This window comes from Fusarium coffeatum, assembly GCF_003316985.1.
Source record: "Fusarium coffeatum strain FIESC_28 chromosome Unknown BRIP53273_contig_33, whole genome shotgun sequence".
Classification (NCBI taxonomy): Eukaryota; Fungi; Ascomycota; class Sordariomycetes; order Hypocreales; family Nectriaceae; genus Fusarium; species Fusarium coffeatum.
In genome coordinates, this window is record NW_022157830.1 from 419495 (window position 1) to 434467 (window position 14973).

The following is a 14973-nucleotide window of genomic DNA, read 5'->3' on the forward strand; positions in this document are numbered from 1 at the left end:
TGGATGTCGCTCGCGCCGCCTTCTAAAGCGGATTCTTCTCAATTGTCACCTTCACCATGATACACCTCATGACAAGCCTCACTCCAGAAATCTGAATGAACAACAACGGCGATCAATTGCCTGACCCTAGCTTTTGTCGCTTACAGTGATTAATGAGACCTACGACCCGCCTTATCCTACATCGAAATTCTCCTCTTCGCCACTTTGAACCCTTCATCTTCAACACAACTCACACCCATCATGGCCCGACGATCTAGCAAGAGTTCGGCCTCTAGGCCAACAGGCTCAATACGCATAGTGATGCCTTCATCGAGCCAAGCGCCTCCTGCGACTCCCGCATCTGAAACAGCCGTTACCGAAGAGGACGTAAACAAGCTCAACATCGCCGACCTCACTCTCGATGTTCCTCTGATTCCCTTTAAAACGAAGCGCCGAGTACCTAAAAATCCATTCCACTTCCTATCGCTACCCGCCGAAGTACGCATTCAGATCTACACCTACTTCTTCGACGATGTCCCCACGCTTTTAGATCTTGGCCCCGGCAATTACAAGCGCGTTCACAAGAAGCTTGGCCTCATGCGAGTCTGCAGGCAGGTCCATGATGAAGCGACATTTGCTTTCTACAGCACACGAACTTTCCGCCTATTTCCTACCTATCCTGGTAAATACTTCAAGAGCAAGAAGCCTCTACTGGCGAGGTTGAAGCCCCAGCAGCGACGATGCGTTACGTCTCTCGAATTGCGCCTTGGCCCTGGATGGAATGCGCCGCCTCGTGGATGGGTCGTCAACCCAGCGCTTGGTCTCTCCGATTGTGTCGATGTCGAGCGCCTTAATATCTTTGTTGAGTGCGACCCCAGTGACAACATCTTCCAAGGCTGGCGTCGAGCGGAGGGCTTCTACGAGACTTTCAGCAGGAACCTTCTCAGCGATGTCCTGGAGGCACTGCCTTCACTCCAGGCGGTCCAGTTCGACGGATGGACCAGTGTAAAGAAGTCTGGCGATATGATGCAGGGCCTTATGGCAATTGTCGAGCAGCATGGTCTCGGTATCGAATGGGGCCCCGAAAGGGGATGGACCGACGGTGATGACGATGAAGTTGAGGGAGCGGAGCCCGTCGGCTATCCTGAAGGATTCCCCCACCCAGGCTATGAAGCGCATGGCCTTTTGGCTTTGGCGTAATGTAATACGTCTCAAGCTACTGGTTCTTGGTTCTGATGAGTTTCACGATAAGCACGTTTTCTTTTACATATATACAGTAACGCAGTAAATGGATCTATGTTCTAGCTATATTCATGCAGTGAATCATGAAGTTCAATGCTATTCCTACCCGTGGTATTGTCCGTCTCTATGTCGTGAAGTTAAAACACTATAACCAGCCAAGTCTCATTGAGCCCCCAGCGATGCGAGGGCGTTGCGCAGCTCTTGAACTGCTGTAGGTACATCCTCAAAGTTCAATGCCGATATTGCCCACTTGGCGTGCTTCTGCGCCTGGTTGATATCCTTCTGGTCTGACGAGTAGTTCCTCTGCACAGGGGGAGGTGCAGAGGTAGGAACCGCAGGTGGAGGCGAATGAGCTGGTGACTTTCCAGGGTGTGAAGAAGCAAGATGGGGCATCATCGGTCTGATGGGCGCAACTTCTGGAGCGGGTGCCGAGGCCTCAGAGATTGATGGTTTCGCAGCAGGCTCGGTAGCCAGATGTGGCAGCCATGGTCGCGCGGCCACTGCAGCATTGAGTGGCTTTGTGGGATCGATTGGTGCCTTTCCGGGATGAGAAGAATTAAGATGAGGCATCATGGGTCTGTCAGGTGGGGGCTCGTTTGCAGCTTCAGGAATAGATGTTGGAATTGCTGTTGAAGGACCCGACGAGGGTCCAGCAGGCGAAGACGCAAGATGAGGCAGCCAGGGTCTTGCGGCCGCAGCAGCATTGAGAGGTGAGTTGTTCTCAATGCTCGACGCCCTGGACCGGGACGTAGCAAGGTGAGGTAAGAATGGCCTTGCAGCCGCAGCAGCAGAGAGGGGTGTGGGGGATTCGATGCTGGAAGCTCTGGAGCGGGCAACGCTTGATGCTCTGGATCGCGATGTAGCCAGGTGAGGCAGGAAAGGTCTCGCGTTCGCGGCAGCATCGAGTGGGGTCACAGCGTCAGGTGCAGGCTTTCCAGGGTGCGAAGAGTTGAGGTGAGGCATCATAGGTCTTGGGGGAGCGCCATGGTCTTCGGAAGTATCCATGGCTTGTGAGGGAGCGGAAGTTGGAACTTGACCTTGGGGTTGTGTGGGAGTCTCAACAGCAGGAGATACCTCAGGTGGAGGACCGACTGGTGGGCGAGCAAGATCACCACCTGGTGTAGAGCTGGTGCTCATGGGTGATGGAACAAAAGGCTCTGGCGCCTGTCCCTCGGGCTCATTTTGAGGCACTTGCGGTGGGAAATAACTAGGATCAGCTGGATCTTTTGTCGGAGCCTCTGTAGGTGTGCCAACTTGGGAAAACCCTCCCTCTGGCGCATCCTCAACTGTGGCGCGCTGACCTCCTGTGAGAGCTTGAACCTCGGGGTCAGAGGGATCAAGACCAGCACTGGGCTCAGGCTCAGGCGCCTTGGGGTTTGTCTCGTTGGGATCTTTGCCCTCGCGGATGGCCTTTAGAATTCGAGCAGCATTCCACTTTGCGAACTTGATCTTCTTGACAACCTCAGGGTCAGGCTCGCCCCATTCGCGGGTAAGATCGAAGAAAGTCGCAGCGGCATCGAATGTGTCGGCGGTTTGTCTAGAATAAGTCAGTTTCACATGTAAAGACGGTAAGAACGTTATGACGTACCTCGTCACCTTATCGGCACGAAGGGCACGCTCAGCGCGATCAAATGTCTGCTGGGCAAATTGCTCAACGTAGGCTTGTCCCGCAGCATTATCGATAATCGCTTCATCGTCAGCGCGCTCCGTCTTTGTGGTCTCGAGCCGCTCGATCAAGGTCTTTGTGAACTCGAAGGCTGATTCGTCTGAGTTGTGGAGGCCTTTGCCCACGATCTGGTTGACGGCATGGTATTCACCTGCAAGTTGAAGAGTTTTAGCGACTGTTTGTGGGTTGTTTCGAGATTTGTTGTTGCCTACACCAGTATGCGAGGGCGGGTTTGACGGTCCTGAGCTGGTTCGCGCGGTTGATGAAGCGGCTCACTTCGGGGATCTTGAGCACGGCTGGTAGAGGCTCGGCCATGATGTGCGGTATATTCTGGGACGAGACGTGGGTTTGACAGATTCTCGAAATGCCTCAGAAAATCGTGGAGAAGGATAATTCTTAAAAGTCGGACGCTAAACTAGGATGACGCAAGTTGAATGTCAACTCCAAGTTGTGTTGGAGATCTTTACCCCACCTCCATCTCGATCTCCTCATTCTCTTGTCTTCTGTCTACGCGTTGACGTAACGGTTTTAGTGGTTCGTGCACAGCCACATGGTTTCCCCGGATTCGGTCAGCTCACGCCACATGTGGCACAAGCTGAATTCCAGAATCATCGAATCAGAGGACCCAGCTTCACTTTGGATAGTCTGATCACCGTGGCTTTTTCTCCGAAGATGCCACTTTGTTCTCGACGACAACCACAAGACACTGTTGGTTCTTGTCATTGAGCCTGCTAGATAAGAGTCACTTCCTGATCTGAACAGTCTCACATCAATCACTCTTTCATTCCATTCTCTTCTATACACTCGCACTCGCATTTTGTCTTCACGATGCATAACCCCACATCTCTGCTGGTAACGTTGACAGCGGCGCTTGCGGCTCTGCCCGAAGCTCAAGCTGCCATCTATACCAAGAACTCTCCCGTTCTTCAGGTCAATGCTAAGAACTACAACAATCTTATTGCCAAGTCCAACTACACCTCTATCGTCGAGTTCTACGCTCCCTGGTGTGGTCATTGCCAGAACCTGAAGCCCGCCTATGAGAAGGCTGCCAAGAACCTCGATGGCCTTGCTCAGGTTGCTGCCATCGACTGCGATGAAGATGCCAACAAGCAGCTATGTGGCTCTATGGGAGTTCAGGGCTTTCCTACTCTCAAGATCGTCCGTCCTGGTAAGAAGTCAGGCAAGCCTGTCGTTGAGGACTACCAAGGTCAGCGAAGCGCTGGGGCCATCCAAGAGGCTGTCATGAGCAAGATCAACAACCATGTCACACGTGTAAGCGACAAGGACCTGGACTCTTTCCTCGCAGGTGATAAGCCCAAGGCTATTCTCTTCACTCAAAAGGGAACTACCAGCGCACTTATTCGAAGTATCGCCATTGACTTCCTTGATGTCATTTCTGTCGCCCAGATCCGTGATAAGGAAGCGGGTGCTGTCAAGAAGTTTGGTATTGAAAAGTTCCCCGCTCTTGTCCTCATTCCCGGAGAAGGCAAGGACCCCATTGTCTACGATGGCGAGATGGCCAAGAAGGACATGATCAAGTTCCTCACCCAAGCTGGACAGCCCAACCCTGTCCACTCTTCTGGAAGCGCTAAGAGCAGCAAGGCCAAGAAGGACGACACCAAGACCGCTAAGAAGAACAAGTCCAGTGAAGCTGCCAAGGAGCCTGCCGCCGAGTCGAAGGAATCCACTACTGAGGCTGAGGCTGAGGCTGTTCCTTCTATGGTTCCTATCTCTACTATCAAGAGCTTGGAGGAGCTTACCAAGGAGTGTCTCGCTCCCAAGTCCCACACCTGCGTCCTCGTCTTCACCCCCGGTGAAGCTGGCGAGAAGGCTGTTGACTCGCTCTCTCACCTCAACACCAAGTACGTCCACGGTGGCCGAAAGACCTTCCCCATCATCGCTGTTCCCAGCGACAGTGACGCCGCGTCTACTCTTCCCAAGGCCCTCGGTTTCAAGGACAAGGTCAACCTGATTGCCATCAACACCCGCCGCAACTGGTGGCGCCAGTACGAAGGCGACTTCAGCCTCTCCAGTGTCGAGAGCTGGATTGACGCCATCCGCATGGGTGAGGGTGCCAAGAAGAAGCTCCCTGAGGGCGTTGTCGTTGAGAAGAAGGCCGAGTCTGCCGAGTCTGCCCAGGATGAGTCGACTCAAGCTACCGACCCTGAGCCCGAGATCGAGACCGATGGTCCCGATGATGTTAAGACCGTCATTGAGACTGAGACCAAGGTCGAGTACGAGACTATCACTGGCGAGGACGGAGAGGTGACCACGACTATCATCGAGACCGAGATTGAGTATGAGACCCAGACCGAGACCGAGTATGTTGAGGAGACTCCCGAGCCTGAGGCCCAGCCTGTCGCTGAGTCCGAAGCCGAGCCCAAGACCAAGGATCAAGTTAAGCACGAGGAGCTGTAAAGACCAGAACTCATCTTCAAAATGTTACAATTAGCCCGTTACACTATGATATTTTGATAGCGCTGGACATACCTGTAGGTTAAAACTAGCAGATCAAACAGATAACTCCAAACACGATTTTTGACCCCGATGCAATCCTGGTATCAATGTTCTATCCATCCAAATCCATCATTGCGTCGCTTGCGTCCACAGCACCCTCCTTGACCATCTGCGCACCCTTATCCTTTACAACTTGATCCAAAAATTGCTTCACCTGCTTACATCCGTCTACACCTACTACCAACATACCCTCCAATCTGCTAACCTGCACACGGCTCTCACATACCAAGACCGCGACTCGATCGCTGGCGCCCAGTGTCGCAACGGTGAGGTATGGAAGCTCCTGCTCCTCCTGATTGTTCAGGTCGAGCAGAGGATCGGCCGTGTCGTCGCCGGCAGCGTATGTAGAGGTCGAGCCAGCTGTGCATGCAGCGATATAATCCGTCATGGGGATACCAGCATCGATAAGCGCAAGAGTCGTAGCGTTGAGTAGAGCAGCGAGTAGCGATCCGTCTTGCGAAAGGACGTGAAGCGAGATCGAAATCGAGGAGTGGGGGAACAAATGCGTATGTAAGTTGGAAGCCAGGGCATTCTCAATCGTAGTTTCAATCTCTTGTATGCGCCTACAAAATTATTAGTCCGCTTCCCAAAAAGCAATCGTCATAAAGAAAGGCTCACTTGTCATTGCGCCCTCTCTTCTTGCGATCCACGCTTGAGAACCCAGCAACCACAACATTGACGTTGATCGCCGCCATATCACGAGGAGCCTGCTGTCCACCGCGTTTCTGCTGGTTCTGTTCCGAAGGACCTGTCACGACACACATGACTTTTGTATGACCCATTTCGAGATATGATGAACCGTCGGCAGCATCTTGAGTTCTAATCTGGGCGTGGAGACGACGGAGTTCGTTCCATCTTCGTCCGTCGACGCGCAGGAGCGCTAATGAGTATGTTGAGGTATCGAGAGGCATTGTTCGTTATGTCGGTATGAATTGAGCTTAACTTGGCTGCGCATCCATCACCAAAGGCTGCTCATGGTGGGGGAAATTTTCTATGCAATGCTGTGGCTGTGCTTGTGGCTCAAGCTATCGATAAGAGTTTATCTCGGATCATCCCTGGCTTCGGATTAATCCATCATCCAATCGTCATCCATCGGTTTTGGAACATTTCTTGGTCGATGTCCGACAGCCATTTACGGGATTGCGCTTGGAGATCAGATTTCCGAATACAACACCAGAGCTTCCGGCACTTCAGCCGTCCGAGCAATTCGGTGATGTAATCCTCGACGCCATAAATCCGTGCGCCATCCAATGACACTCGGAATTGGACGACACTAAAGTTTTTTCCGCTGTGAACAGGCAAGTGCCTTGTTATCAATGAGTGACCATGACGGAATTAAGCAGTTAATTGGGGACGGCTCAGAGCGATGTTTCATTGATAGCTCCAACTCTGTTAGCGGAGATAGCTGAAGCTCCCGTATTGATGTTTGCGTCCTGATTGTATATAAGTTTGTTGTTTCTCCTCGATAGAAGACATTCATATCATCATCGCACTTCTCAATACTACGATCTCAATTACAAACGTCAATTGACTCTTCAACTTCAAGCAAATACCCCATTGAACACCAATTCACCTTATAAACATCATGTCTTCTCTTCCCCAAACATACAAGGCCTGTATCATCAACGAGGCCAACGCTCCCTTTAAACTCAGCGACGTCAAGCTCCAACATCCTTCCAAGGGACAAGTCCTCGTCAAAGTCCTCGCCTGCGGTGTCTGCTTCTCCGATGTAGCCGTGAGCTCAGGCGAGTTTGGCAACATCTTTCCCCGTGTTCCCGGTCATGAGATCATCGGTGAGGTCGTTGAAGTTGGCGAAGATGTTTCCAACATCAAGAACGGCGACCGCGTTGGAGGACCTTGGCACGGTGGTCATGATCGAACTTGCCGACAATGCCAACGAGCTCAGTTCCAAATGTGCGACCACAAGGATATCAACGGTGTGAGTCGCGATGGTGGCTTTGCCGAGTATGTTCTTCTGCGCTCAGAAGCTGCTGTTCGCGTGCCCAAGGAGCTTGACCCTGCGGAAGCTGCTCCTCTTCTATGTGCCGGTGTTACTGTATTCAATAGTATTCGCAAGATGCATGTTGAGCAGGGCAACATTGTTGCTGTTCAAGGTCTAGGTGGTCTCGGCCATCTCGCAGTTCAATACGCCAATAAGATGGGTTATGAAGTTGCAGTCATCTCAACAAGCGACGATAAGGCCGATTTCGCCAAGAAGCTCGGTGCTCACCACTATATCAACGCCAAGAAGAGCGACGTTGGCGAGGAACTCAACAAGCTTGGAGGCGCCTCAATCATTGTCCAGACAGCACCCAACCCCAAGGCTATCTCACCACTCGTTCAAGGTCTTGCTCCTGAGGGGAAACTGCTCAACCTGGCACCTGTTGGTGCTGTAGAGGTTGATACTCTGGCCTTGGTCACCAAGGGTGCCAGTGTTAATGGCTGGCCTAGTGGTCATGCTCTCGATTGCGAAGAGGCATTGCGCTTTTCTATGACGCATGAAGTCAAGTGCATGGTTGAGAAGTACCCGTTGGACAAGGTACAGGAGGCAGTCGATAGCCTTAAGGCCGGCAAGCCTCGATTCAGAAATGTTCTTGTTATGCAGTAAAGGATAGAAATGCTGTTGTTAATGGATTGTTAGCCGGTGCAGGCGTTGGTGGTGGGTTGTTGTGGGGTCGTAACAGCGGCGACCTGATGTTGTGAATAGTTACACGATCATTAATAAAGATAAACGTTTTTAATCCATTGATTTGCCTCCAAAGCATATGAGAGATTTGTCCTTATCTTGTATGTCCTCCATATTGATTGCTTCTAAAACCGACACGATTGACACAATTGTTGATACAGGGTAATCCACCAACTAACAACCCCACAGTTTCACTATCCCAAACTCACCATCGTCAACCTCACTTGACCTCATGAGACTCATAACTCGTACCTTGTCTACTCGCCATATTTCAGTTCCTAATTTTCGACTGCAAAGATTTCACACAATGTCACTCAAAACACCACCCCAACCTCCCCCATCATTCTTTTTGACCCCTTCAGAGATCCTCACCCAAACCACGAATCTCATCTCCACCACGACAACCCTCGAAGACTCCCTCGTCTCGTCCCTCACACCCTCAACCGCCACATTCTCATCCCTCCTCACCCCGATCCTCAAAGACGACCACGCCGTCTCCAAGCAAACTCTTATTATCCGCCTCTTCAGCTCCGTCTCCGAAGACAAAGATCTTCGCGATGCATCACGCACAGCAGAGGAAATGCTTCTTAAGGCCAACACAGCATGTCTCATGCGCAAAGATATCGCTGCACTAGTGAAGGGTGCTTATGAGAAGAGTCAGCGCGGAGAAGAGAAACTGGACGAGGAAGATGCGTATATACTGTTCAAGACGCATAGGGCGTATCAGAATACTGGTGCAGGAATTGAAGATGAGGATTTGAGGGAGAAGTATATGGCTGCTGTGCAAGAGAGAAATGAGGTTCTCGTCGCAGCTAAGAAGACGATTAGTGAAGACAATGAGGGAATCTATTTCTCGCGTGATGAGCTAAACGGCGTGCCTGCTTCTGTCCTCGACGCCATGAAGGTCAACGATGAAGGCAAGCTAAAAGCGACCTTCAAAAAGGGCCATTTAATCTCGATCATGAAACACGCAACCAATCCCGTCACACGAAGGGCATACCATATCGCAAAGGAAAGCCGGTTTCCCGAAAATGTCACCCGTCTAGAGCGCGCCGTCGAACTACGCAACAGCACAGCGCGAATGCTCGGCTTCAAAACACACGCAGAGCTCAAAATGGAGGATAAAATGGCAAAGAGTGTCGAGAGCGTTATATCAATGCTCAACAAGCTACGTACAGAGTTGAAGCCGCTCGCTGATGAAGAGATGAGGATCTTACTCGAGATAAAGAAGACTTATATCCAAGAACACGGCACTGATGAGACAGAGGAAGACTCGGAAAGGTTAAATGCATGGGATTGGGCCTTCTACGCAAGGATTCTTGAGATGGAGAGGTTTTCTGTTGATTCGCTTCTTATATCAGAGTATTTTGAAGTTAACCACAGTCTCAAGGGCATGTTGCAGATCTTTGAGGAGATTTTCGGCATGGCCTTTATTCCTACTGATGCACCGGTGTGGCAGAAGGATGTAACCGTCTATGAAGCTTGGAACTCCGAGGATCAAGGTGGCGAGTTTCTCGGATACCTCTATCTGGATCTCTACGCACGAGAGGGCAAATACGCAGGCGCACACAGCTCTCTCATTCAACCTGTAAGCGCCTTTGAATAGAACCTCACTCATGTCCAAAATACTGACCAAGACAGGGCTTCATAACATCAGACAACAAACACCACTACCCATCCTCATCCCTGATAACATCCCTCCTTCACACACCCTCCAGTCCAACTCTCCTCCTTCACTCCGAGCTCAAAACAATGTTCCACGAACTCGGCCACGCAATCCACAAACTAGTCACCCACACGAAGCATCAACACGGCTGCTCCCGCGACTTTGTCGAAATTCCGAGCATTCTCCTCGAGAACTGGATCTGGGTACCTTCCGTCTTACGTCGTCTCGGAAAGCACTACAGTTACCTCAACGACGAGTATCTCAGCTTCTGGAAGACTCAGGCCACCGATGCAGCTAGACCAGAGGAGGAGTTACCCGAAAGGTTGGCGCTTGACCTTGCTAAGACGAAACATGTCAACGGCGCGCATGCGATGCTGCATCAGGTCTTCCTTGCGTTATTCGATCTTACGATTCATAATGCTGAGGAGGGGAAGCCTGTGGATACGACAAAGCTTTGGAATGAAAGTAAGACGGAGATCATGGGTCTTGGAAGGGCGGATAGTATTGGACAAGCATCTTTTGCGCATCCTTTCCGAGGATATGATGCTGCGTACTTCACCTATGCGCTGTAAGTTTACCCTACCGCTCCGACTTCTTCCAGTCGCTAACAGAGCACAGATCAAAGGTGTATGCCACAGACTTGTGGGTTAGCCACTTCAAAGCCGACCCAATGGACAAGAGCACCGGCCTTCGCTACCGTCAGCATGTCCTGCAACCAGGAGGCAGTCAGCCCGAACTCAAGAGTTTAAGCAACTTCCTCGGTCGCGAACCAAATGACGAAGCGTACTACTCAGAAGTCACCAGCACGCCAGGCTCCGAGATAAGCAAATCTTCCGCTTTGTAGAGAGAGAAGACTAGTTATTGGTACATATAAACAACAAAGGCTGGTCTAACAGACGAAAAAGTATAAACAGTTTAGACCAGTATTTAGGTTACTTTATCTCGGCGCCTCAAGTCTTAGACAAGACTTCTGCTACCCACTAGAACGCTCATATACAAAAAGAGGGTATCATGACTAGATCTATCATTACATCATGCTCAATGCACCAGCCTCAACCTTGGAAAAGGCGCCGCTTCGACATCCACAATAAGCAAGCCCTTCTCATTCATTGTCACTCCGACATCCGTAATGGGAGTGATCTTCCTCGTGTGCGCAACTTCCTGTCTACTAACACGCGCCTCATCTCGAGGAATCCACAGGACAGGTTTGGGCATCCACAATTCTGGTGGCCAGTAGTTGGACAGCTTCTCATCGCCAGCGTAGTCGGCGTCGGGGAGCTCTTCGAACGGAATGAGCTTTCGTAGGGCGATGAAATCTTCGTATACTTCGGGGTGGAGGAACCGTTGCAGAAAGGTCGGTGGCTGATCCGGATTTGAGGGATTGCCAGCAAGGATCCAGCGATCCAAGAATTGCTTGATAGGCGATTGCTGCACTTCCTTCTTGATCTGTGTCTTCGCTGTCGTCTTCATCCATTCCGTTACCATGAACTTCATTCCGCCAGCACCGTCGACGCCCCTTGAGCCTTGCGGCCCCCCATGTTGGCCATCTTCGTCGTCGCTGGGAGGCTCCTCAACCTCTTCTTCTCCAAAGTTCAGATCTGTGTTGAAGTAACTGGCCGCGTTTCCCCCTTCCGTTTCTCCAGATTCTGCCTCAGCCTGTAACCTTTGCTCTGCTTCGGCCTTTTCCTGCTCTTGAAGTTCTTCCTCTAACGTCAATGTTTGAGGCAGATTTGAAAGCAGAGGCGTTATTGAGTCACTGAGAGACATATGTACTATCCCCGTGAATATGAGGAAGATGAGCATCAGTATCATGGGCGGGAATGCCAATTTCAAGGCAAAAAGACCAATCATGCAAATTTGGGCTAAGTAAAGCCCAGTGATGAGCTGAAGGAGGGCGGTGGGATAGAACAACCCCATGCTATCCATTTCCGAGTCGAATACGTAAAGAATATTGTAACGATAAATGAGGCGCGTAAAGGCCATGCCGGCACATGCGAAGAGGAGGATCAGAGGTGCGATACATGTGTAGCAGAACGCTGCTACTGTTAGCTAGGGTAAGGATCGTTGGCTGAGACGTTTACTTACCAATGCACGCCATATTCGTATAGATCGGGAAGATGCCGCCCCAGCGAGGCGGACGAAGGGTGTACCAAATCTTGAAGCGCGTCCTAGGATTCTGTACACCTCTACCCATAATGTAGTGTCGGAACAGCTCAAATATGTGCAAGAGGCCAGTGGCGCCAATGGCCAGGCACTGAACAAGGATATATGAGAGATAGAAATTTGAGGCTTTTGGTAGGTTTGTCGCCAGGAGGTCGGGGGCCGACATAGGCTTCTTAATGATGTTGAGAATGGCAGCAGAAGCGGCCGAGGTCAATGTCGTGATCAAGAAAACTTGGACTACTTGGAAAGCAAAGTAGACCTTCTGTGTAAAGAGTTCGACTAGCACCAGAGACGGGATTCCAGCTGCAACACCGCAAAACCTCAGCATCGCAGGGACAAGCGACATCCAGAAGGACAAAGCAATGGCAGGAATAAAACCCTGAAGAAAGCCAAGAATGGGCTTAGGCAATAGCTTAATCCACCGCAGGAAGATAATGCCGCTTAAAAAGTCGATATTCGACACAATACCAATCATGGCAGATGGAATAGACCAAAACACAATAGCAACCGCGACAAGACCCATGATGAGAAAGCGGCGGATGATGCGCTCCCACCAGCGCATTCGGAGTGCACTCCAAACGACCTCGTCTGGTCGCACGCCTAAAAGCCGAGGAGCGAGTTGGAGGGGTCGATGATGGGCTACAATCTGGTGCGCAGCCTGAGCAGCCTCTTGTGTTTCGAACTCGATGAAGGCGGCAGGTAAGGTATCGCCATCGCCGCGACGAACCTGGCGTCGAAGTTTCCAGATCTCGAGATTCAGGTCCTTGAGTCGCATGCGACACCAACGGATTGTGTCGACGCGTCGGAAGAAGTTGTGAAGTGGCCGGTGATAAGGTCTGGCGTTCGCAGGGACCCATTGAGCGGCTACGGAGCCTCGAACATCAGGGAGATCTGGATCGAGTCCGTATGGATGGACGTATTCGGGATCTTCGGCTGACTTCTCCAAGAAGTCGTGAGTGTCTTGGGTTGCCGTTTGGGACACTTGCGGATACTGGTTCTTGTTGTTCTGGTCCTGCGTTTCGCCCTGTTCCTGTTCGTGGTTTTGTGATATGTCGACCTCGCGCGGGGAATTCGGCCGGTTCTGTTCGCTACTTGGATCAGTCCTGTAGGACGAACTCGACTCTGCAGCACAAGGTTCGGCCGAGGACGATGTTGATGGCGGATTCTTTCCAAGTTGCTTCTTACGAGCCAGATATGCTTTCTTGATCAGCAAGATTTCGGCCTTTTCCAGTCGCATTGCTGTCTCCTCCCTTTCTTCCACAAGTTTGACAAGGGCCTTGGCGGTTCGCGGGATCCATACTCGTTTGACGGAATCGCCATAAAGCTTTCGTAGTCGGGCTTCGTCAAGGTAACGGTCGGGAATCGATGTGATAAGTAGCGTCCTGGATGACAATCGCTTGGCATAGTGAGGCGAAGAAAGATAAGCTTGTCGAATACCAATGTAGTAGAAACACTCTCGAGTGATGGTAAAGAGAACAAAGCCTAGGCTAGTTAATGCCAAGTTGTAGAACATGCCATTGCAGCACTCACCAAAGAACATGTATGCGACAGCGACATGCGCAAACATGCGAGTCTTGTCGCTGATCTTACCGATCGTCAAGATATCCAATTGGCTGAGTTTATTGCCACCAGTGATATGGATTGGGAAGAGGATAGGCCAAGCGATTAACATGCCCACAAGAAATGTGTTTCGCAAGACCTTGAGGTATCGCAGAAAGAAGAAGCCATCGAGGGAGCCATGGTTGAGTACGAAGGTATCGGGAGTCTTGAAGAACGGCTTCACCCAGTTGAACCAGCCGTTTGGCAGCGGCGGAATAGGCGTGCTATAAGATTGTGAGTGACCATCCAGGTTTACTGAAGGACTTTCCTTACTGAGGTGATCGCAAGCTCGGTATAGCCCGCGGCGCATAGACACGGGCACATTTTACTCGAGCAAGGGCGAAGAACAGAATACAGACGACACAATAAATGCTGACAGGTATAAATGTTCCACCAAGCGATTGAAGCGACGAAGACTTGGAGGCGTTGTTGCTACTCAAGGTACCACCGCTAGACCCATCACGAGTAGAACCAACTCGGGAGTCATCGCCTTCCTACATATCGTCAGTATGAACGCCACTGAGGTTGAGATAAGGTTAGAGTTAGAGAAGTATACCAAAGGTATATCGAGCGCTCTAGCGACGAGGGAATGCCAATTGGTGGACATGGCAAGAGTGGATGCGCAACTTGCGCTGCAGACGCAATAGACGCACGCGATTGAGGGAGCTCAGATGAAGTGAAAGTTGGTTGTAGCTGGAGGCGACAAGTGACGATGATTGCGCCGCCGCATCGTTACCTTGCGGCAAAGCTTGAGAGGAACGAGCCGACAGACATTGAGTGCTTTGAAGGATGTTCAATTTTTGCAGTCAGCGACAAAGCCTATAGGTAATGTTGTAAGATCTACGCCGGGACACAAGTGAGGCGAGGATGATCGAGATGAAAGTCTTGGGTCAAGGTGACGTTGAAAGTGGGATGTTTCCTTCGTTGATTGCAAAAGCGGGCGCCCTCTCTAATGGCAGGTCGGGAAGTGGCATTGGCAGACAGGGCACTTTCAGCGATCCCTGCGGCACAGTCCATCAATTTAGGGGCTCCGAGCAACCCTTGTTAGTGATTGTCGAAACTTTTTACCACTGTTGTCCAATTGCTATGGGGAAATGTCTTACAATTCCCATGACGAGCCCCTCTTTTCGATTGCTTTTTAAGGCCTTCTGCCTGTGCACTCCAACCCAAATGCCGGGCCTTGGTGAGACAGGAGAGCGGAGGCAAAAATGAATGTGGCTGGATTTAAAGAGAATGTTGTCTGTCGTATTGCATTTTATTAGCTTCCGGGCACCAACCAATCTCTATCGTAAGCAGGGCTTAGACAGGGGTCCAACAGGCCCTGGGGACGGACAAAACGCCAACCGGGAGTCTAGACCTGGGACCTAAGCTAAGGTAGGGAAAGAAAGAGACAGCTTAAAACCCCGACATAATTCGGACGAAGTGATCAAATTATTTTGTCTTTATCCGTAAAAG

At 51.0% G+C, this 14973-nt stretch overlaps 7 protein-coding genes across 7 annotated transcripts; 4 read left to right on the forward strand and 3 right to left on the reverse strand.

Moving 5' to 3' along the window:
• Nucleotides 1–240: 240 nt before the first annotated feature.
• Nucleotides 241–1179, forward strand: FIESC28_01295 (uncharacterized protein; the record flags this gene model as incomplete). The annotated part of the gene is made up of 1 exon (XM_031155446.1): nucleotides 241–1179. One exon carries the CDS (start codon nucleotides 241–243, stop codon nucleotides 1177–1179), a length of 939 nt encoding a protein of 312 aa, XP_031020613.1.
• Nucleotides 1180–1383: 204 nt separating this feature from the next.
• FIESC28_01296 (uncharacterized protein) lies at nucleotides 1384–3202 on the reverse strand (the record flags this gene model as incomplete). Its single annotated transcript, XM_031155447.1, has 3 exons — nucleotides 1384–2758; nucleotides 2810–3038; nucleotides 3100–3202. 3 exons carry the CDS (start codon nucleotides 3200–3202, stop codon nucleotides 1384–1386), a joined length of 1707 nt encoding a protein of 568 aa, XP_031020614.1.
• A 513-nt stretch (nucleotides 3203–3715) lies between these two features.
• On the forward strand, nucleotides 3716–5305 carry FIESC28_01297 (uncharacterized protein; the record flags this gene model as incomplete). The annotated part of the gene is made up of 1 exon (XM_031155448.1): nucleotides 3716–5305. One exon carries the CDS (start codon nucleotides 3716–3718, stop codon nucleotides 5303–5305), a length of 1590 nt encoding a protein of 529 aa, XP_031020615.1.
• Nucleotides 5306–5456: 151 nt separating this feature from the next.
• FIESC28_01298 (uncharacterized protein) lies at nucleotides 5457–6315 on the reverse strand (the record flags this gene model as incomplete). The annotated part of the gene is made up of 2 exons (XM_031155449.1): nucleotides 5457–5967; nucleotides 6023–6315. The coding sequence occupies 2 exons, from the start codon at nucleotides 6313–6315 to the stop codon at nucleotides 5457–5459; spliced, it is 804 nt and encodes a 267-aa protein (XP_031020616.1).
• Nucleotides 6316–6989: 674 nt separating this feature from the next.
• Nucleotides 6990–8012, forward strand: FIESC28_01299 (uncharacterized protein; the record flags this gene model as incomplete). Its single annotated transcript, XM_031155450.1, has 1 exon — nucleotides 6990–8012. The coding sequence occupies one exon, from the start codon at nucleotides 6990–6992 to the stop codon at nucleotides 8010–8012; it is 1023 nt and encodes a 340-aa protein (XP_031020617.1).
• A 385-nt stretch (nucleotides 8013–8397) lies between these two features.
• FIESC28_01300 (uncharacterized protein) lies at nucleotides 8398–10600 on the forward strand (the record flags this gene model as incomplete). The annotated part of the gene is made up of 3 exons (XM_031155451.1): nucleotides 8398–9678; nucleotides 9732–10324; nucleotides 10375–10600. 3 exons carry the CDS (start codon nucleotides 8398–8400, stop codon nucleotides 10598–10600), a joined length of 2100 nt encoding a protein of 699 aa, XP_031020618.1.
• Nucleotides 10601–10794: 194 nt separating this feature from the next.
• FIESC28_01301 (uncharacterized protein) lies at nucleotides 10795–14125 on the reverse strand (the record flags this gene model as incomplete). The annotated part of the gene is made up of 5 exons (XM_031155452.1): nucleotides 10795–11792; nucleotides 11842–13401; nucleotides 13450–13742; nucleotides 13792–14012; nucleotides 14075–14125. The coding sequence occupies 5 exons, from the start codon at nucleotides 14123–14125 to the stop codon at nucleotides 10795–10797; spliced, it is 3123 nt and encodes a 1040-aa protein (XP_031020619.1).
• Nucleotides 14126–14973: the final 848 nt, after the last annotated feature.